The sequence below is a fragment of the Eulemur rufifrons genome, chromosome 7, assembly GCF_041146395.1.
Source record: "Eulemur rufifrons isolate Redbay chromosome 7, OSU_ERuf_1, whole genome shotgun sequence".
Taxonomy (NCBI): domain Eukaryota; kingdom Metazoa; phylum Chordata; class Mammalia; order Primates; family Lemuridae; genus Eulemur; species Eulemur rufifrons.
The window spans coordinates 144698979-144721560 of NC_090989.1; the positions used below are offsets into that span (position 1 = coordinate 144698979).

The 22582-nt window shown below is 49.7% G+C and overlaps 1 protein-coding gene across 1 annotated transcript in view; it reads left to right on the forward strand.

Moving 5' to 3' along the window:
* Positions 1-22582, forward strand: part of DLEC1 (DLEC1 cilia and flagella associated protein) — a 63488-nt gene that overhangs the window by 39790 nt on the left and 1116 nt on the right. The window contains exons 20-34 of the mRNA XM_069473433.1: positions 9804-9957; positions 10613-10723; positions 11673-11803; positions 12312-12494; positions 13677-13747; positions 14237-14388; positions 16061-16179; positions 16673-16743; positions 18187-18392; positions 18495-18611; positions 18707-18832; positions 18940-19034; positions 19263-19347; positions 19535-19753; positions 21859-22020. Coding sequence (XP_069329534.1) covers positions 9804-9957; positions 10613-10723; positions 11673-11803; positions 12312-12494; positions 13677-13747; positions 14237-14388; positions 16061-16179; positions 16673-16743; positions 18187-18392; positions 18495-18611; positions 18707-18832; positions 18940-19034; positions 19263-19347; positions 19535-19753; positions 21859-22020 — 2002 coding nt within the window. The remainder of the gene's footprint in view (positions 1-9803; positions 9958-10612; positions 10724-11672; positions 11804-12311; positions 12495-13676; positions 13748-14236; positions 14389-16060; positions 16180-16672; positions 16744-18186; positions 18393-18494; positions 18612-18706; positions 18833-18939; positions 19035-19262; positions 19348-19534; positions 19754-21858; positions 22021-22582) is intronic.

A 22582-nucleotide genomic window follows, 5' to 3' on the forward strand; every position in this document is an offset into this window, starting at 1 on the left:
TTGCTTATTTCCTTTCCTTTTCTGTCTCTGTTCTTGCTTCTGAAAGGACCTTGCATTAATCAGAATGTTTATGGTTGCAGGTGACACAGACATAACCAATTTAGGCAAAAAGGAGAAAGCATTGGCTCATGTGACTGGGCATTCCTGCCCTGCCAAATCCAAGGGCTCAAACCTTTTCCTTTGTCTGGCCTTCTGCTTTCTCTCATTCTCCTCCCTCTTTCCCTCTTCCCCACCTCCATCCCAGCCCTCAGCTCTGCTTCTCTTTCTTTGTTGGCCTTTCTCTCCCCTATTGGCAAGGGCTCTTAGCTACTCTGCCCTGGGGAAGGGCCACTCAGAGCTTCAGGCTCACACACTCCCAGTTTAACAACCTCAGTGAAAAGTGAAACGGGCTTCCTGAAGAGAGAGTCCTGATTGGTCTTCTGTGGCTCACGTGCCCACCCCTTCTCCTGGTGGGGGCACAGGGGGAAGATCTGTCTCCAGAAGAAGTGAGAGGTTGCTGGGCAGTGACAACAACAGCTACCGCAGTCCACCACAGACCTGCCAGATCTACACTGTTTTTCTTATATTTTCCCATTTCTCAATGTTTTTGTTCCTCATTCAGGGAAGATGCCCTGGCCCTGCAGCTCACTAATTCTGTCTTTGGTGGCACGTCCTTCTTTTGGCAATGATGTTTTTAAATTTCAAGCTCTTCTGTTCTTGGGTAGTTCCTTTTCATAGTAATCTTTTATTGTCTTATGTGTGCAACAGCCTCTCAAATTTCCCCAGGGAAACTCATTTCTGTTTTCTCGGATTTTGATTTTGAGTTCTCCTCCTTCACTTTATAGATTTTCTTCTGCTTCTAGTCATCCTTGGCTGTCTATTCCTGGTCTTGAATGGAGGAGGAAGTTGATTTGCATAAGGAGCTGGTGGTATAAGTTTCCTCTGAGTAAGTGGGGGTAGGTGTGGAGAGCACCCTCTTCCAAAGAGTGAAGTGTATGTGAGTCACCATCCTCAGAGCACACAGCCCAAATTCCATGAGAGGAAGGGTCTTTGGGGAAAACAGCCTTAAACCTAGAGGAAACCCACACTGACCAGCTACACAAAGCAATTCATTCCTTCACTCATAAATAGGAAGTGAAAGACCCAGGCCCAATGTTACAGGCTTTGCCCTGGCCATTCTCCAACCCGAGAGAGTAGTGGCAAACACTGGGGCAATCCAGTCTCCCATGTGCTGCCCTGAGCTCTGGGGCTGGGACCCTGAACTCAACGCCCAGACCAATATCCTGGAGTGTTTCCCCAATGTTTTTTTCCTAGAAGTTTCACAGTTTCAAGTCTTAGAGTCAAGTCTTTAATCCATTTTGAGTTGATTTTTGTGTATGGTAAGAGGGGTCTAGTTTCATTCTTCTGCATATAGTTATCCAGTTTTTCCAATACCAGTTACTGAAATAACTGGTGTTGTCCTTTCCCCATAATATGTTCTTGGTGTCTTTGTTGGTTGTAAATGCATGGAATTATATCTGGGTTCTCTATTCTGTTCTGTTGATCTATGTATCTGTTTTTATGCTAGTACTATGCTGTCTTGGTTACAATAGCTTTACAGTATATTTTGAAGTCAGGTAGTGTGATGCGTCCAGCTTTGTTCTTTTTGCTCCGGATTGCTTTGGCTATTTGGGGTCTTTTGTGGTTTCATATATATTTTAGAATTTTTTTTTCTGTTTCTGTGAAGAATGTCATTGGTATTTTGATAGGATTTGTATCAAATCTGTATTGCTTCGGGTAGTGTTGTCATTTTAACAACATTAATTGTTCTAATCCATGAGCATTTTCTTTGTGTCCTCTTCTATTTCGTTCATCAGAGTTTGATAGTTCTCCTAGTATAGATCTTTCACTTATTTGGCTAGATTGATTCCTAGGTATTTTATATTTTTTGTAGCTATTGTAAATGAGATTGCCTTCTTGATTTCTTTTTCAGATTGTTTGCTGTCAGCATATATAAATGCTACTGATTTTTGTATGTTGATTTTGTATCCTGCATCTTTACTGAATTTGTTTATCAGTACTAACAGTTTTTTGGTGGTGTCTTTTAGTTTTTCTAGGTATAAGATCATGTCATCTGCAAATAAGCCTAATTTGACTTCTTCTTTTCCGATTTGGATGCCTTTTATTTCTTTCTCTTACCTGACTGTTCTGCCCAGTAGTATGTTGAATAATAATGGTGAAAGGGGCATCCTCATCTTGTTCCAGTCTTTAGAGGAAAGGCTTTCAATTTTTCTTCATTCAGTTCAATGTTAGCTGTGGGTTGTCCTATATGGCCTTTATTATTTTGGTATATGTTCCTTCTATACTCATTTTGATAAGGGTTTTTATCATAAAGGGATGTTGAATTTTATCAAATTCTTTTTGATATCTATTTAAATAATCATTTGGTTTTTGTTCTTGATTCTGTTAATGTGGATATATCAAGTTTATCAATTTGCATATAGTGAACTATCCTTGCACCCCTGAAATGAATCCTACTTGATCCTGGTGAATGATCTTTTTAATGTGCTGTTGAATTTGCTTTGCTAGTATTTTGTTGAGGAGTTTTGCATCTATGTTCATCAGTGATACTGGCCTGTAGTTTTCTTTTTTGTTGTGCGTTTGTCTTGTTTTTGTATCAGGGTAATGCTGCCCTCATAGAATGAGTTTGGAAGTATTCCCTCCTGTTCAATTTTTTTGAAGAGTTTTAGGAGGATTGGTATTAGTTCTTCTTTAAATGTTTGGTAGAATTCAGCAGTGACTCCATCAGGTCCTAAGCTTTTCTTTGAAGGGAGAGTGTTTATTATGGCTTCCATCTGGTTACTTGTTATTGGTTTGTTGAGATTTTCTATTTTTTTGTGGTTCAATCTTGGTAGGATATATGTGTCTATAAATTGATCCATTTACTCTAGGTTTTCCAATTTTTAAGCATGTAGTTCATAATAGTCTCTGATGATTTGTTATATTTCTCAGGTCTCAGTTGTTATGTCTTCTTTTTTGTTTCTGGTTTTATTTACATGGGTCATCTCTGTTTTTTTCTTAGTCTAGCTAAAGCTTTGTTGATTTTGTTTACCTTTTCAAAGAACCAATGTTTTATTTTGCTGATCTTTTGTATTTTTTGGTCTCAATTTTATTCATTTCTGCTCTGATATTTATGATTTCTTTCCCTCTACTAATTTAAAATTTGGTTTGTTCTTGCTTTTTTAGTTCCTTGAAGTGCATTGTTAAGTTATTTGAAGTCTTTCTACTTTTTTGATATAGGCATTTATTACTATAAATTTTCCTCTTAGTATTGCTTTTACTGTATCCTATAGATTTTGGCAAGTTGTATTTATTTGCATTTTCATTTGTTTCAAGAAATTTTTAAATTTCTTTCTTAATTTCTTCATTGATCCATTGGTCATTCAGGAGGTTGTTTAATTTCCATGCATTTATGTATTTTCTGAGGTTCCTCTTGTTATTGATTTCTAGTTTTATTCCATATGATCAGAAAAGATACTTGATATGATTTCTGTGTTTTTGAATTTGTACAGACTTGTTTTGTGGCCTAAGATATGGTCTATTCTGGAGAATATTCCATGTGCTGATGAAAAGAATGTGTATTTTGCAGCAGTTGGGCGAAATGTTCTGTAAATGTCAATTAGGCCTATTAGATCTAGTGTGTCTTTTAACTCTGCTGTTTCTTTGTTAATTTTCTGTTTGGATGATCTGTCCATTACTGAGAGTGGGGTGTTAAATTCCCCTACTATTATTGTATTGCAGTCTGTCTCTTCCTTTAGGTCTATTAATGTTTGCTTTTTGTACTTGGGAACTCTGGTTTTAGGTACATAGATATTTATAATCATTATATCCTCTTGCTGAATTGATCCCTTTATCATTATATATTGACCCTACATGTCTTTTTTACAGTCTTTGATTTGTAGTCTATTTTACCTGATATAAGTATAGCTACTCATGCACTTTTTTGATTTCCAGTTGCATTGAATAACTTTTTCTACCCCTTCACTTTCAGTGTTTTTAATAGGTGAAGTGGGTTTCTTGAAGGAAACATATGGTTGGGTCCATTCAGCCACTCTATTCCTTTCAATTGGAGCATTGAGACCATTTACATTCAGTTTATTATTAAGTAAGGACTTACTACTACCATTTTGTTGCTTGTTTTATAGTTGTTTTGAGACTCCTCTCTTCCTCTCTTCCTTTCTTACTGTCTTCCTTTGTGGTTAAATGATTATCTCTAGTAGTATATTTTAATTTGCTGCTTTTTATTTTTAATGAATCTGTTATACATTTTTGTGCTGTGGTTAGCATGAGGCTTATGAAAAACCATCTTACAGGTAAAACAAGTTATTTTAAAGAGATGACAATTTACTCTAGATCACAAATAAAAGAATAAAAGCAAAAGCAAAAAATGACAAAAAAATTTTACACTTTGTCTCTATCCCCCCACATTATTACTTTTAGTTGTCTCACTTTACATAGTTTTATATTACCTATCTCTTAACAGGTTGCTGTAGCTATTATTGTTTTGGTAGATTTGTCTTTTGGGCTTCATACTAGAGTTTATGAGTGGATTGCACTCCACAAATACAGTATTAGAGTATTCTGGGTTTGTCCTTGTACGTACTTAATTTTACCAATGAGTTTTATACCTTGAAAATTTTGTTTTGTATATTAGTATTTTTTTCTTTCATATTGAAGGAGTCCCTTTAGCATTTCTTGTGAGTTTATTATGTGTCTTGGAATAGTCTTTTTGGACTTGAATGTGTTTGATTTTAAGACCTTCCCATACCTGGATATTTATATCTTTCTCAAGTTTTGGAAAGGTTTCTGTTACTATTTCTTTGAATAAGCTTTCTACCCCTTGCTTTTGCTCTGCTCCTTCTTGAACACCAAAAATTCTTAGATTTGGCCTTCTGAGGTAATTTTTTATATCTTGTAGGCAGTCTTCATTCCTTTTCATTCTTTTTTCTCCTCTATATATTTTAAAATAGCTGGTCTTTGAGATCACTAATTCTTTCCTCTGGTTCATTCTGCTGTTGAGAGCCTCTAAAGAGTTCTTCAGTTCAGCAAATGTATTTCTCAGTTTCAAGATTCCTGTTTGATTTTTTTAAAATTATTTCAATCTCCTGTTAAATTTCTGTGACAACTTTCTGAATTCCTTTTCTGTGTTATCTTGGTGATTACTGAGTTTCCCTAAAACTGCTATTTTGAGTTCTTGGTCAGAGAGCTCACAAATCACCATTTCATTAGGATCAGTCACTGGATTTTTACTTTGTCCTTTTGAGGAGGTCATGGTTCCCTGTTTTCTGTTGTTTCTTGAGGGTATGCAGCTGTGTCTATGCATTGAAGGATTAACTATTCCAGTTTTCTGTGTCTGGCTTGTTTTGTTTTTTACTGTATGCTCAGCAAATCTTCACTGTTAGGTCACTGCCTTTTTTCAGCTCTTGGTGATGTCTTAAGCCCAGGTTTGCCTCGGCTCTAGTAAATGGCCAGAGCACTGACTATCCCAGTGGATTCCAAAGGTATTATCCTATCCTGGCAGTGAAGGAAGGTTGGCTAGGGGTTTATGCCCAGGGGACCTGAGGAACACACCTGCTGCTAAAGAGCCACTGATTTGGCATCTCCTTTGGCCAAGTTACAGAGCAGAGTTTTGAGGACTGGGGCTAGTAGTCCTGCCTCAGCAATTTGTCTCTGCCTGTCTTCAGGAATATTTCTGCCTTCAGGAAGATGCTACCCATGGGTTAAGGAAAGGACAGGTCTCCTGCCAGGGAACCCAAGAAGGTGGGGAAGCTGGTTGACAACTTCAATTTCACTTCGAACTGTGTCATTCTTACCCTTGAGCTCTGATGTGTTGCTGGTTTAAATCTCAGCACTGTATTACTTGTTTTTCATTTTATGGGGAGTGGGGAGTGAAGCCAGCTTGCTTCTACACCACCATTGTGGAACTAGAAGTCTCTAGTGATTTCTTTTTTTCTTTTCATTTCTTTTCCTTTTCTTTCTTTCTTTTTTTTGCAACAAAGTCTGATGCTGTCACCTGGGCTAGAGTGCAGTGGTGTCATCATAGCTCACTGCAACCTCAAACTCCTGGGCTCAAGCGATCCTCTTGCCTCAGCCTCTCAAGTAGCTGGGACTATAAGCGCATCACCATGCCCGGCTAATTTTTCTATTTTTTGTAGAGATGGGGTCTTTCTCTTGTCAGGCTGGTCTTAAGTAATCCTCCCGCTTTGGCCTTCCAAAGTGCTAGGATTAGAGGTGTGAACCACTGTGCCCAGCTCTTGTAATTTCTTATTTGACTCATTGTTTGTTTATGAATGTGTTGTTTAGTTTGCACATATTTTTGTTTCCCAAATGTCTTTCTGTTGTTCATTTCCAATTTGATGCTATCATTGTTGGAGAACATATTTTGTATAATTATAGTCCTTTTAAACTTATTCAGGCTTTTTTGGGGGGTTATCTTATGGCCTATTCTGTAGCATGTTCCCTGTACACTTAAGAAAAATATATAATCTGCTGTTTTTCAGTAGAATGTGTATATATGTATCTGTTAGGTCTGGTTGGCTTATAGTGTTACTTGTATCTCCTATTTAAGTGTTCATCTGTAGTTGTTCTGTCCATTATTAAAAGTGGGGGTATTGAAGTCTGCAGCCACTATTGTTGTCAATTTTTCCCTTCAATTCTGTCAGTTTTTGCTTCATGTATTTTTGGGCTCTGCAGTTAGATACATATATGTTTATGAATGTTATGTCTTTCTAATTAACCATTTTATGATTATAAAATATCCTTCCTTGTCTCTAGCAACGATTTTTTGTTTTAAAGTCTTATCTCACATTAATATAGCTGCCATAGCTCTTTTTTGGATACTATTTGCATAGTATATATTTTTCCATCCTTTTTCTTTTAAACTATTTGTGTCTTTGAATCCAACATGTCTCTTCTTGACAGCATATATTTGAATCATTCTTTAAAAATCCATTTTGCCAATCTCTACCTTTTGATTAGATCATTTAATCCATTTATGTTTCATATAATTACTGATAAAGTGAATTTACCTCTCCCATTTTGCTATTTGTTTTCTATATGTCTTTTGTCTTTTTGTTCCTGCATTCCTCCATTATTGTCTTCTTCTGTGTTTGGGTAGATATTTTCTATTATATCATTTTAATACCCATGTTTCTTTTACCTTGGTTCTGTTCTTTCTTTTTTTTTTTTTTTTGAGACAGAAAACTGTACTGCACTCTGCCTGGGACAGGTAGAGCACAGTGGCTTCATCATGGCTCACAGCAACCTCAGACTCCTGGGCTCAAGTGACCCTCCTGCCTCAGCCTCCCGAGTAGCTGGGACTACAGGTGCCCAGCTAATTTTTTTCTATTTTTAGTAGAGACACAGGTCACGCTCTTGCTCAGGCTGGTCTCGAACTCCTGAGCTCAAATGATCCGCCTGCCTTGGCCTCCCAGAGTGCTAGGATTACAGGTGTGAGCCACCGTGCCCAGTCTTTTGTTATTTTCTTAATGGTTTCCCAGGGCATTATAGTTAGTATCTTAATTTTAAAGGCCTGGTGCAGTGGCTCATGCCTTTAATCCTAGCACTTTGGGAGGCTGAGGTGGGAGTATTGCTTCAGGCCGGGAGTTCAAGAGCATCTTGGGCAATATAGCAAGACCTTATCTCTATAAAAAAATTTAAACTTAGTTTGGCATGGTGGTGCATGCCTGAAGTCCTAGCTATGCAGGAGGCTGAGGCAGGAGGATTGCTTGAGCACAGGAGTTTGAGGCTGCAGTGAGCTATGATTGTGCCACTATACACCAGCCTGGGCAACAGAGCAAGACCCAGTCCCTAAAAAAAGAAAAAAACCTAGTTTGTACTAACAACAGCTTAATTTCAGTAGTATGTAATATTGCTGTAATGTAGCTCTTTTCTTTCCCCTTCTTTTGTACAATTATTGTCATACAAATTACATCTTTCTACATTATAGACCCATTAACACAGTTTTACGGTTATTGGTTAATGCAGTTGTCTTTTAAATCAGATAGAGTTACAAACAAAAACACATTTATTCTGTCTTTTATATTTACCTACGAATTTACCTTGATATGGTTGTATCAGTCAAGATTCCACCAGAGAAACAGAGCAAAAATATATTTACTAAGAAATTTATTGCCGGGCTTGGTGGCTCAAGCCTGTAATCCTAGCACTCTGGGAGGCCGAGGCGGGTGGATCGCTCGAGGTCAGGAGTTCGAGACCAGCCTGAGCAAGAGCGAGACCCCGTCTCTACTAAAAATAGAAATTATCTGGCCAACTAAAATATATATAGAAAAAATTAGCCGGGCATGGTGGGACATGCCTGTAGTCCCAGCTACTCGGGAGGCTGAGGCAGTAGGATCCCTTAAGCCCAGGACTTTGAGGTTGCTGTGAGCTAGGCTGACGCCACGGCACTCACTCTAGCCAGGACAACAAAGCGACACTCTGTCTTAAAAAAAAAAAAAAGAAATTTATTGCAAGGAATTGGCTTACATGACTATAGACGCTGGCTAGGCAAACCCAAAATCCATAGGGCAGGCCTTTAGGAAAGGCATGCTTGAAACCCTGGGCATGAGCTGAAGCTTCTAGGTACACACGGAATTTCTTTGTCTGAGTAACTTCCTTTGTGCCTTTAAAGTCTTTCAGCTGATTTGAATAAGACCCATTGAGATTATCTGGGATAATCTTCTTTACCTCAACTCAACTGATCATGAGCATTAATCATACCTAGAAAACCCCTTCAGCCATCCAGACAGGTAAAGAGCTTGCCCATCAAGCTCCTGCCCTCACAATAGGAAAAGCTGAACAAACGGAAAAACAATGAATTTTCTTAGATCCGTCAGAGAATTGAGGTCACAGGAAAAATACCCACCCCCAAAACTAGAGAGACAGGCAAATACAGAGGATTAAGATCAGTTTACCTGAAGCAGAAGCTACTGGAGCCAGCAACAGTAGGAACATTTAAACCGTAGCTTCAGCAGATTCCTGGAGGCCGAGTGTTGACTCTCTGGAGAGTTAAAAAGTCTTGAGTGTTCAGTAGGTTCTTATGATGAAGACTGGAAAAAGTTCTCTCATTTGGCCAGGGTGGGACAGGGAGGGGAAGTAACCATCCTGAAACAAACCCAGAGTGTTCTCCACAACAATTTCTTTTATACCTAAGTATTTCGATTTTTGGAGTAATTATAAATGATATATATATATATATATATATTTTTTTTTTTTTTTTTGAGACAGAGTCTCACTCTGTTGCCTGGGCTAGAGTGAGTGCCGTGGCGTCAGCCTAGCTCACAGCAACCTCAAACTCCTGGGCTTAAGCGATCCTACTGTCTCAGCCTCCCGAGTGGCTGGGACTACAGGCATGTGCCACCATGCCCGGCTAATTTTTTGTATATATATATTTTAGTTGTCCATATAATTTCTTTCTATTTTTTAGTAGAGACGGGGGTCTCACTCTTGCTCAGGCTGGTCTCGAACTCCTGACCTCGAGCGATCCACCCGCCTCGGCCTCCCAGAGTGCTAGGATTACAGGCGTGAGCCACCGCGCCCGGCCGAAATGATATTTTTAATTTCTGTTTCCAACGTTCATTTAGTTTATAAAAATGTGATTGATTTTTGCATGTTGATCTTATACCCTTTGCTGAACTCCGCTGAACCCACTCATTAGTTCTTGGAGTTTTTAAAAATACAGATTCCTTGGGATTTTCTGCATAGACCATCCTGTCATCTGTAAATACGGACAATTTTATTTCTTCTTTTGTGAGCAGTATGCCTTTTATTTCCTTGTGGTCCAGCTACCTTCCTGTGTATGCTGAGGTACAGAGGCCCCACGTGTACCTGCAGAGCAGCCAGGTGGAAGTCAGCAACCTCTACCTGGGTGTACCCACAAAGGCAGCCGTCACACTCATCAATGGCACGCTCCTGCCCACCCGGTTCCTCTGGGGCAAGGTGAGTGAGCCCACACCGTCCTGCAACTGCAGGTCTGCAGCCCTCAGCAGCAGGGGCCCACGTGGAGGGGGGCGTTGTCCCCCCAGCACCCCCCAGAACAGATACTCAGCTTCCCTCCCACAGCCTGTCCCTCACTCCACAGCGCCCAGAAAGGCTCCAAAGGGGTAGCACATCTGGTCCAGCTATTTCTTACCCTACATTTAGGGAATTCCAGTTCCCTGCCAGAGTAGGAGTTTCTGGTGAACACAGCTAGATTCTCGGGGCCAGCATAGCCATGCCTGGCCCACGCTGCTGTTGGGAGCCCAGCTGTGTCACTGCCCCTGTGGCCAACTATGGAGCTTGCTATGAGTGCCATGGGAGTCAAGGCCACGTCCATATGCGTCAGAGGCAGCTGCCCTCTGCTCCCTATCATTCTGGGCCCCCCAGGGCAGCTTCTTTAGTCCAGGCAACCTCCTGACAGGTGGTGAAATCTATCTGGGTCAGGAAGGAGAGAAGAGACCTGTGGTTTATCCCCAGAACTGAGCACCCAGCCCTGTCATTCCTGCTGCCTGCCAGCCTCCAGTGTTGCACGCAGCAGTGCTGAGCACCCTGTCTGGATGCTGGTCCATTCTGGGAGACCCGTAAGTGACAACGGGCCCACCCGTGTGTCTGCTAGCTCCTGGGGCACCAAGCAAACTTCTGCACAGTGACGGTGTGTCCCAGACGTGGCCTGCTGGGCCCCAGTAAGGAGTGCCAGATCAAGTTGGAGTTGACTACTCATACACAGGTGAGTCAGGCCTGAGTGACCAGGAGGGCACCCTGCCAACTGTTTGCTCCTGTGACTCCAGGTAGGTCCTACTCAGGCCCCACTCCTGGTCCTCATGGGTGGGAAAGAGATTTCTTGCTTTTGGGTCTGTGGTCCCCGTTCCTGCTGGGCCTGCTCCCTAGGGACACCAGGATAGGGAGCCTAGTGCGGGCCTGGATGTGCCCTGAGACCCATTGGCTATGCTTGGTCTTTGGAACCAGCTTTTGCCCTTCCCAGGGAAAAAAATTCTGTGGCCGCAGGTGGGCCCAGTGTGCCCAGAGATCTAGAGCAGAGCAGCTGCTCACAGCAGGCACTGTGCCGGGTGCGACCAGAGGAGGCTAACTGGTGGCCAGGCTCCTCCCAGGAAGGCACCGCTTCTCCCTGGAGTGGCTCGGAGGAAGGCCATCGGGGAGGAACATGCTCAGTACTTGGACCATTGATGACTATCTCTTTGTGGTTCTTGTGGGATAGAAACTTCTTCCTTGTAAAGACTTGCAGACTCAGGTCTTAGTTCCTCACTGGCAAACATGGGAACCATGGGTCTGAGCTCTAGGATGACAGGCAGACAGGCCCAGGCCTGGCATTAAGCAGAACTTGCTCAGGAGTGTTTGATTTCTGGGCTAGCAGCTCCATCAGAGCAAAAGTGCAGCCTCTCCAGAGGGCCACTTAGTGGGGTGTGCCTTCATGCGGGCACACAAGATCAGGCCGGAGTCAGATAACGTGAGCCCCAGCCCCTGGGGGTAGGGTGTGGTGCGCCAGGCTGTGCTCACGGGAGGTACTGGAGAGCCCTTCTACAGAGGTGAACCTGAACAGAGGTCAAGGCCTTTGTGTTGAGCCACCCACAGCAACCTCCTCTTCTGTGGAAGACCATCTGGGTTCATCCTCAGAGGTCCTATCCCTGAGTCTCAATCCTGGATGGGCTTTGTTGTAGGAAGAGCTGACCAATCTGGCCCTCCCTTGTCACGTGTCAGGCATGAAGAAGCCACTGGTCCTAGGCATTTCTGGGAAGCCCAAGGGACTGCAAGTGGCCATCACCATCTCTATGGAGGGCTCTGACAGCAGGTGAGCCCGGGTTGGGGCAGGGGCCTGGGGGCTGAGGCAACCACACAAAGGACCGGCACTGCACTGTGGTCCAGTCCACTCCCATCCAGTCCCTGTAGCCGGGAAAAGGGCACAGCGTTATTGCGGCCCCTCACCACCTCTGTGGGAACGGCTCCTTTTACCCCACACCTGCCTTCTGTGTGCTGTCTCCCCACACACTTGGAGGCGTGGTGTCCAGCAGGTAGGAAATGGCAGGGGACAGGGTGTAGGCACCTTGGGCTATCCACGGGAGGCCTGGCAACAGGGAGACACTCAACTGGCCAGGGACAGTTTGTGCAGAGTTAGAGCCTCTCTCAGTGCCATGGGCGGGCAGGAAAGGTAGGTCTGTGGGCTGGCAGCTCAATGACGAGGGAGTCTGAGGATGAAGCCTCATGTCTGGGCAGCTCCTGTATCCTCCTCCCCCACCCAAGGTGGCTCTCTAGGCAGGGCCAGGGGTGGCATGTAACGTAGTGCCCCATGGTGTTTTCAGCACACAGCAGTGGCCAGGTCACCTGAATGAGCTCTGCCTGGACTTCGGCTCAACAGTGCCACTGAGGACCCGTGTGAATTGCCAGCTCATTCTCACCAACTGCTCCCCAATACAGACCCCCTTCACCCTCAAGTTTGAGTACTTCGGCAGCCCCCCAAACAGCCTGAGCAAAAAGACCAGCCTGTAAGTCTTGTTTCTTTCAGAGGCAGTTCCCAGGGCAGATGTGTGGCTTAGGTGGCCAGAGGCTGGTCGATGTGAGAGGTGGAAGTTTGTGTTTTCACAGGTAGACTTGGGGACGTGCAGAGAGGAGATGCCTCTTGCTGTCCACCTCACAGCCTCTGGATGGGCTGTGGGAAAGGCTGGGATTGTGGCCCCTTCTCCTTGGCCTGGCCTGCTGGAGTGGAGGGTTTCCAATAGACCGGACAGGATGTTCTTATGGGCGAGGGAAAAGTTACTGTAGACAGGGGGAGCTTTGGGCAAAGGTGTGGGAGGCAGAGTTCAGGAGCAGGAAGTATTCAGGGAACATTGAATAGCGTGCCTGGGCTGACATGGAGAGGTGAGGTGGGAAGAGATGCCTCAGATCAGACAGACATCAGCAGAGCTACCGTGGTCAAGGGCAGAGGCAAGACCTAGAGCACTACTTACTCATAAACACACACACACACACGTGCATACACACACACATACATGCATAACATACACAAACATGCACATACATACACAAATGTACATACATACATACACAGACACACATGTACGCATACATACACACACAGTGATGTACCCAAACCAGCTAGTACTGACTTGGGAGAGCAGATTATTAAATATTCAGGCATTTTGCAAGGCTGTAACTTGAAATCAGCCATGGTGAAAGTATTTACACCAGAGAAATTGGTAAACACTATTAATTTAGGACTTTTTTCTCTGGGGTTTTTAAGCCATTAACTTTCCACTCCCAAAAGTTAGTGTACACCTGATGCTAGAGAGATGTCAGCAGGAAAGGCTGAGAACAGGGGCCTGTTGCAGAAGTCTGGGCTAGAGATGGGGAGTCTGGGCTGGCTTTGCATCCAGGGTAACCAGGACACAGAGCTGGGGGAGGGATCCCTGCCCTGGAGCCCTCCTGTTTCTTGGGAGGCAACCCCTGCAGCTGGTGGCTGGCCTGCAGCTGGGATGCTCTGGGTGGTGCAAAGACCAGAGAAGGTGGTGAAGAGGAGATCTGACCAGCTCTCCCCTGGGAGGAGCAGGCAGGGCCACCATCCTCTGCTGGGCACCTGGTGGGATGCTGGTTACCACAGGACATGGCCTGGCAGGTCTTGGAACCGGCTTGGCTACCTTAATACTATTTCTGTGTCTCCATTTGTACAGCCCTGACATGCCTCCTGCCCTGCTAAAGACGGTGCGGATCCGAGAGCACTTGGCCAGGCGAGAGCGGCTGGGTAAGAGCTGCCAGGGTGGGGCTGCTGGGCCCGGGCCATGGCCAGAGCTGGGCTTGGCATGACCTTCTGAGGATGTGGGCCAGTGGCTTCCAGGGGAGGGGACCAGGACCACAGACCCCTCTCATGTCTTTCCCAGCAAGGGCCCCAAGATGGCCAAGGATCTCCACCTGACAGTGCCTTTCTCTTGAATGAGGCCATTTCCTTGCTATGGCATAGGCCCATGTACAGGGCCTGGATTTGATTTGGGACGGATGGTGGCTCATGAGGGAGGGCTCCCCCTGGGGCCTGGCCCCCAGGAGGTAAGAGAGGCTGGCCTAGCAGGGCCCTGAGCTGCTGGCCCCTGTGTTCTGGGCTCCCAAGAGGAGGGCATGTTTAGCTTGACCAAGGAGAGGATGGCTTATCTGGGGCAGTGCTTTGCTAACATCTGAGAGTTTGGCCCTAATTCCCAACCCCAGGGCCCTGAATGCCCACTCCCGATTCCCCCCCTAGATTTTATGGAAAGCATGTTATCTCACGGGAAAGGAGCTGCCTTCTTTCCCCATGTTTCCGAGGGCGTGCTGGGGGCCTACCAGCAGCTGAGTATTGACATCACAGCGTGTGCAAACATGTGGGGCGAGTATTGGGACAGCCTCATCTGCACGGTAAGGGCTCACAGGAGGGCAGTGGCCACCGCAGCCCTCCCCTCCAGGCTCCCTCTCCTCCAACACCTGGCCCTCAGCCTCTCAAACTTCACCAAATTGAAAGGCGATGCCCACCAAGCTCGGGATGGGTGTTCGCGTGTGATGCGACCTCTGGAACTGAGGCTGAGACAGTTCAGGCAGGTGAGGTCCTCACAAGCAGTAGAACCTTCCACACCTTTTCCCATGAGGTGCAGGGCTGGGTCCACACTGAGGAGAGCAGAGGAGTCTGTAGGCTGCCTGCCTGGGCCAGGACCCAAGACCTGGAGGGACAGTAGCAGCCTCCCAGAGCCACGCCCTTGCCCAGCCCTCTCTGCATTCATTCATTCATTTACTCCTGCGTTTAGCACAAATGGAGCACCTGCTGTGTACGGGCTCCTGTGTGGCCCACCGTACTGTGGAGGACACAGGGAGGAATAAGATAACAGATGACACCAGCAAGGAGCTCTTAGTTGGGTACGGAGGGATGGAACTACATACATCATCCTACACTGTTCAGTTGTAGCATAGAAGATTTTCATGAATTACTTAATAAATTGAACAGGTTCATTATGGTAGATATTTGCTCCAAATTGTTTGTACTATGTATGACAAATGATCAATCTCGTTAATATACAAAGAGTTCTAAATAACAGTAAGGGGAAACAAAAAGTATCCCACGTGGGCAGAGGGTTTGAATAGACAATTCAAAGAAAGACAGATACAGATGGCCAGTAAACATATGAAAATCTGCCACCATCACTGGTATTTGTAGAATTGCAAAGTAAAATAACCATGACATACTGGTTCTTGTCAGATTAGCAAGGTTCAAAAGTTGTTGGGGAAGGTGCTTCCAAGCATGGTGGGCACAAGTGCCGAGCTTCAGAGGCACTTTGGGAATGTGCTGGGTGCACGTTTAAATCTTCCCCAAGGGAAGAAGCAGGTAAATGGTTGGATGACCTCATGCCAGATTTCCCTTGTTTTCAGCACTGTTTATAACAGAGAAAAAAATGAAAAGGAAATAACCTCTGGATCCATGTCCATCAGTAGAGGATTAGATAAAAACATTGGGTCACATCCCTGCAATGGAATTCTGTACAGCCTGTTACATGGTGCTATACACTTTTTATTAGTAAAATTATCTTATATTGTTAAGAGAAAAGAAAATGTTATTAAAGAAAAGCATGTTGTCCAGTCTGCTCCCCATTTATATCTCTGTTTTATGTATACAAGAGAAGTATAGACAGTTGTACCCTAAAACGTTAACAGTGAGTCATGCTGCAGGGATAGGATTATAGGTGGTTATCATATTCTTAAATTTAAAAAAATAAGCATTTATTATTTTTTATTGGCAGAAAAAAATAATAAAATTCTTTCCATTTAAAAGATGCAGAAATTTGATCAATGGGGCCATGAGAGGCCAAAGATCCTTAGGCTGCAGGGCTGGGAGGACGAGCAGAGATGGCCGGAGGGGAAGGGAAGCTGATGCTGGGAGGCCAGGCAGCCCCGGGGTGGGGATCGAGGGGGCATCGGATGTTGCAGAGTGAGGCTGGGGCCAAGCTGTGGGGACCCTGGGCTGGCTAGACAAGTGGAGGCCTTTCCTGGAGGAAATGTGGTGGCCGCCTGTGGCAGGAGTGACAAAGGTGTGTGTTTGCAGGTGGGAGACCTCCCGCCGGCAGACATCCCGGTGCATATGGCTGTGGTGGGCTGCCCCATCAGCTCCCTGAGGACCACCTACTACACCACTGACCAGTTCCAGAAGGAGCCTGTCATCAGGTGCCCCACCCTCGCCTTCTCCTCTGCTCCCTGATGCCCCCTCCGCCCTGCCCGAGACCCTCTGGCCTCCAGGCAGGACTGCCCATGCCAGCTTGGTGCTCTCCAGCTGGCCCAGGGCCATTTGGCGCCACCTACAAGAAGGCTCCAGGGCAAAGCTGCCTGGAGGAAAGGGCCTCGGGGGACCTGCTGCCATGTGTACATCTCTGAGGGCTTTTGGGGGGGCAGAAGACCTGGTCCCCTCACGCAATTGAGCTGGAATCAGCATGGTCGGCTCAGGGTGGGCGGGGATGGGTTGCCAGGGCAGTGAGCAGCCCCAGAGCACCGTTCACCAGGTACGGCGTGGGGAAGGCCCGCAGCCCTGGGTCTCAGACCTCTGCAGCGCCTCCTCCCTGCCGGAGCCCAGCCCCAGCCCCAGCCGTCCTCTGTGAAATAGCCCTGCCTGCCAGGTGGACGCTGGCTGTGGCTGTGCTGAATCTGGTCTCCCTGCCTCCAGGTTTGGCACTCAGGTCTCTGGAGGAGACACAGTTACCCGAACCCTTCGCCTGAATAACTCCAGCCCCTGTGGTGAGATGCTCACGAGCTAAACTGGGACTCTTGCCGTAGGCTGTGCCTTGTGCTGAGCCAGGCTGGGAGGGAAGACGGGGCTGGGGAAGCTGAAAGCTCACGGACAGATCCAGGAGTCCAGGCGGCCTGCGGTTACCCAGGGAGGCCCAGAGAGCCAAGGCGGGGCACTGCCCGGGCCAGGCTGGGGTTGTCAGAGAGAGCCACTTCCATCCCAGAGGACGGGACTTGCCCTGGCCCAACCTTGGGTCTCCCAGTGTTGATGGGACCACAGATGGCCTGCTGTCACCAGGATCACTGCATATAGGGACGGAGACTTCAAAGGAACCCCTTTTCTCATTCCTGCAGCCAGCAGGACCTGAGCTACATGTCAGCTGCTGTGCCAGGTGCTGGGGATACAGGACAGCAGGGTCTCTGCTGCGGGGCTTACATCCTGATGGGGGGGACAGACGTGACTGTGGGCCACAGTGTGTTGGGTACAACTGAAGGGGCAGCCAGAGTGCTAGGAATGTATCGGGGGTCCAGGCTTCCCCCTGAGACATGTCGGCTGAGGAAGGGTGAGCCGACGTGGCCTGGGGGAGCGTCTGCGTGGAGAGTGCCGGGCCTGGGGAAGAGCTAGGAGAGAGGCAAGCTGTGTCACGGGAGAGGGGAGATGGCCGTGCTGGCCCCTGCGGAGGGGGCAGGAGCAGGACCGAGGGCAGGAGGCGTGGGGAAGATGGGATAGACAGATGTGGAGGCCTGGGACAGGACTTCAGGGACTTCCTGATTTGGGAGCTTCTGGGAGATAAGTGGGGCCACCAGCTGGGTATTGGGGAGGCAGATGGAGGAGCTGGAGAACAGCAGGGACAGCCTGGTACGGTGGTGGGTCCATGTTGGGAGGGAGAGCAGTGTGGGCCCAGTCTAGGTTGGGGACAGATTTAGGTGGTGACATTCTGTTCAGCTGGGGCACTTTCTCCCATGGTGCCCCGAGGGACAGTGCAGTTCAGTTCCTACAGGGTCGGGCTCTGCCAGGTGGGGGCAGTAGGGGCGAAGGGAGCTCTGAGGGTGCCGGCAGCCCCGGAGACTAGCCTGGCTGGGGAAGGAGGTGAAGGCAGACGGGCTGCTGTGTGGAGGGGGAGAAGGTGGGCAGCAACCTGTCAGCAAACGGGCCAGAGGGTGAGGAGGCTGTGGGGAGAGTGGGGTGCCTGGATTCGGGCATCTGGACATGGAGACCTGGTCTTGTGACCATGAGGGCTTCAGGCAGTAGAGCCAATGGCATAAGCCTGTAAAGATTGTTTTTTAAAAATGAGAATTGCCTGGAGGTGGCATTAGAGAGGCAGCAAGGCCCCCTCCACTCTGGGTATGGGGGAGCGGGTAGCCTCTGTTTGAGGGCTGCGGGGAGGGAGGCCCAGAGGAGATGGCCTGCTCCTCCCTTATTCCCCACCCTGCCCCCCATGCCTGCCCCAGACATCCGCCTGGACTGGGAGACCTATGCTCCGGAAGACAAGGAAGACCGGCTGGTGGAGCTGCTGGTGTTTTACGGGCCACCCTTCCCATTACGGGACCAAGCTGGGCATGAGCTCCTATGCCCTGAGACCCCTAGGGGCAGCTTCTCCCTCTGGTCCCCAAGCCCCTCCAATGCGTCAGTATCCTGCCTCGAAGCTGCCCCATCGGTGAGCAGGGATGGCGGGGCAGGGGGCCACCGTTTTGGCTGCTGAGGTGTGGCCAGTGGGCCAGGTGAGCCCGTGTGAGCCTCAGTGACTCCTTGGCAATAGGTTGAGGGTGGCTCCAGCGCCAGCGGCAGAGCGGCAGAGAAGTTCATCTCAGTCATCCTGCAGGAGCACGAGGGCGTGCCCTCCGACCACCTGTACTGTGTCAGCCCCAAGCAGGTGGTGAGTCAGGGTGGGGGCTGGGAGCTGTCTTGTGGAATGTGTGCTGGCCAGCCGGTAGGCACGGGGCAGTGCTGAGGCTGCTGTGTCCATGCCAGGTGGTCCCTGCTGGGGGCAGTAGCATCATCTATGTCTCCTTCACGCCCATGGTGCTCAGCCCCCATATCCTGCACAAGGTGGAGTGTACTGGCTACGCCCTGGGTTTCATGAGCTTGGACGACAAGGTGAGCCTCCTGGCCTGGGGATGGGACCACAGCCACCACCTCTCTCCTGGGTAGCACATGGCCTGCTCAGCCTAGAGACCACAAGTGACCAGGCTTGGGCTTGGCAGGTGGAAAGGGAGATTCCAGGGAAGAGGCGTCGCCTGCAGGACTTTGCTGTGGGACCCCTGAGACTGGACCTGCATGGCTACGTGAGGCTGGCACAGTGAGTTGGCCGGGCTGCCCCATCCCCTCCATCCCCCTGTGGGGAACATCCTCACCGGGCATGGGTGGGGCCAGACAGAGTCCTCAGAGCAAAAGGACAGGACTGGGAGGGAGGAGAGGCCAGCAGGGGGGCCCAGGGAAAGGCTGGCCCCAGGCCAGATGAGCAGAGTCGGGGCAGGCAGGAAGCCCAGATGCCGGGCCTGCCCCAGCAGTGCCTACTGCCCCGCAGGTTAAGTGTGGAGCTGGACTGTGACAGCGGCATGGAATTCCGGTGCCAGGCCAGTGACCTCATCCCCGAGCAGCCCTGCTCTGGGGTGAGTGCGGCCACTCTCCGGCCCTGCCATTTTACCTGGATCTCACGTGTCCCTCTAGGCCCTGCTGGGGCACAGGCCTTGCAGTCTGAGTTCCCTCCCTCAGCCCTCCCACCCCTCCCCAGGGCCGTGGGCTTGAGGAGAGGGGAGAGATGCATCCGTAGCCTCCCCCACCCCTGCGGCTGCCCAGGTGCTGAGTGAGCTGGTGACCACCCGCCAGGTGAAGCTGACCAACACTACAGAAATCCCACACTACTTCCAGCTCCTGGTCTCCAGGCCCTTCTTTGTGTCTCAAGATGGGGCCAGCCGGAGCCAAAGAGCTCCTGGCCCTGGCCGGAAGCAGGCGTGTGAGGAGGAGACAGCCTCGTCGGGCAAGCAGCTGGTGCTCCGCCCTCAGGAGAACATGCTGGTCAGTGGGGGCGGGGGAGGGTGTCCGCAGCCCCCGCCTTGATGGCACACACTCACGTGTGCGTGCAGACGACACACCCGCACACCCTCGCATCTGCATCAGACGCAACTGCACAGCTGACCCTGCCGCGCCCTGCGCAAACATCGACATAGCACTTTCGGTACCTCTGCACAGGTGACTTACCCGGGCATGGACGTCCCAGACGTAGTGTCCACACACCCACCTGCTGCAGAAACTCACCCAGACATCTCTCTTTCCGATCCCCTGCTGATGTCCTGGTGGAGGCCGATGCAGTCCTGTGAGCACTTCTACTTCCCACACACACTCCCTCCCTTCTCACGCACCTTTGCCCAGGGTTTGTGCCCTGGCAGAGGTGAGCCCACGGCTGGACTGCCGTAACTAAAGGGCACTCCAGGCCCCAAAGTGATCTTGCCTCTTCTGACAAAGCATCAGTGAGAACAGGATCCGAGATTCTGAATTTGGTGTTGCGGGGATGCCAGGGCCCCAGTGGGAACCACTGACTTCTGCCTCCTTTGGTCACCGAGGCACCTGGAATGAGGATGGGGCACAGGCCTCTGGGGGGCTGGGTGTGTGCACCCCCACATCTGCACAGTGGCCCCCCAGTGTGCATGGGCAGGCCAAGGGTAGACAGCCAGGTGGGGTGCCCCACCCTCTCTCCTGCTTCCCCTCCTGCCTCAGAGGCCTTCTTCCGCCTCTCCTTATGTGCATGCTCCCTAGAGCCCCGGCCGGCCCTCGCCCCACTCTGCACGCTCCTGGGTCACCTCGTCCACCTCCAGGGCCTTAGGGAACAGCCATATTCTGTCACGTGTACATGTCACTCTGTGAGGGCCTGCCATGTGCTAGATGCTGGGCTGGGTGATGGGCCTCCCCCACCCCCTTCATGGAGGTAGAGGAGACAGATGCAGACACGCAGAGGACAGAATTAAGGGCACCCCGCCCCAACGTGCTCTTGCTCCCTTCTTCAAAGGGCTAAACTGAGGGAAGGCCAGAGCACAGCCAGAGGTCCCATTCCAACACAGCTCCCCGTGGGGCTTTGTCCTTAGCCACCAGGTATTTAAGAATCCCTGGGCAGCTCTGGGGAAGCCAAAAGTTTTCCCCAAAAAAGGACATCAGGTAACAGCACTGCATCTCACCCTTGACATGCTATCAGTGCTCAGGCATCTGGCTCCTGACCAGAATTCTCTCCCAAGTTCTAGAAGCAAACTCAACCTGTCCAAACTGAATTCCCCATCCACTCTCCACCCTGTCCTGCCCACACCTGTGCCTCTTGTTCACCTCAGCAAACACCACCACCCTCCACCCCTGCCCAAGCCCCGCTCTGGTACTCATCCTGGACTCCTCTCTCTCAGACCAGCCGCTGAGCCCTGCAGGTGCCCCTCCTGAATCTCCGCACTTCTCCCTGCTCCCTGTCCTGCACCCGTATCTTGGTCTAGGGCAGTGGTTTCCAAGCCTGGCAATACATCAGTGCCCTAAAGATACAAGCTCCCAGGCCCATCTCCAGAGATGTGAAGGTCTGGGCTGAGATCCCAAAATTTGTATTTTTAACAAATGTCTCAGTTGATTCTGATGAGCTGGTACGAATGACCTGTGTCTGGGAGGCAGGAGGCCAAGCTCCATCCTGTCCGGCCTGAGCTACGGTCTCAGCCTCCGGACCGGTGTCCTCACACCCACGTGTGCTCCTGCCGCCCACCTCCCACAGAGCCAGCTACCCCTGTGGGAGGCAAAGCTGACTGTACCTTTCCCTGCTTAAAACCCGTCAGAGGCTCTTCACAGCCCTCAGGATAAAGACCAAGTCCCTGCTCAGCCTAAGGGCCCAGCCACAGCCCGGGCATGCGAGGTGGTAACGGGTGGCTCACTCGCTGTCCCTTCCCCTCTGGCCCCTGACCCTGAGGGCAGCGGCTCCTTGGCCCAGCAGGAGCAGGGTGCTGGGCACAGTGGGTGCTGGGCAGCGTCTGTGGAAAGAAGGCACCAGGCGGGGACGCTGCTGGGCTGCTGGCTGGGCAGGGCTGGGCGGCAGCTCCAGGTGGGGAAGTGGCCACCGGCCCTCAGCAGCCTGGGATGAGCCTGCGCCCACGTCTACCCAGGTGAACGTGTCCTTCTCGCTCTCCCTGGAGCTGCTCTCCTACCAGAAGCTCCCGGCCGACCAGATGCTGCCCGGGGTGGACATTCGGCAGAGCGCCAGTGGAGAGAAGGAGATGGAGTTTGCTCAGGATCTGCTCCTGGAGTACACCAACCAGACCACGCAGGCGAGTCCCAGCCTGCCCCACGTGGGAGGGGTGGAGCCTGGCCGGGCTCTGTCCTGGTGAGAGGAGGACAGCACCGGTGGGGGGGGAGGGCCCTGCCCTGGGGGCTCAGTCTGGCCTGGAAAGAGGCCTGCCCTGAGCACAGAGAGATGAGAGTCATCCATCCTCACCTGTCTCAGGAGCCCAGAGCCAGGTGAGGGGCTGGAGGGTGGGAAATCAGGGAAGGCTCCCTGCAGGAGGTAGCACGTGAAGCCTGTACATGGTTTAATCGAAGGAGAAGGGAAACACACTGACAGCCAGGCTGAGGGAATGGCCTGATGGGTGGGGACAGTGAGCACCCGAGGCAGCTGTGAGGGACGACTCTTGGGCTCGTGTGGGGCTTTGAGCACCAGGGTGAGCACCACTGGCCAGAAGGTCCCTGGGCGTGGTGTGGAGGCTGAGCTGGGGCCGCAGGTAAGGGGTGTGGGGGAATGGCCCAGGGAGGACTCCAGAGAGGCCAGAAGCAGCAGGCAGAGCAGTGGAGCCGGCTCTCCAGCCGGGCACCTGGGCAGCTGCTGGGGCGGAG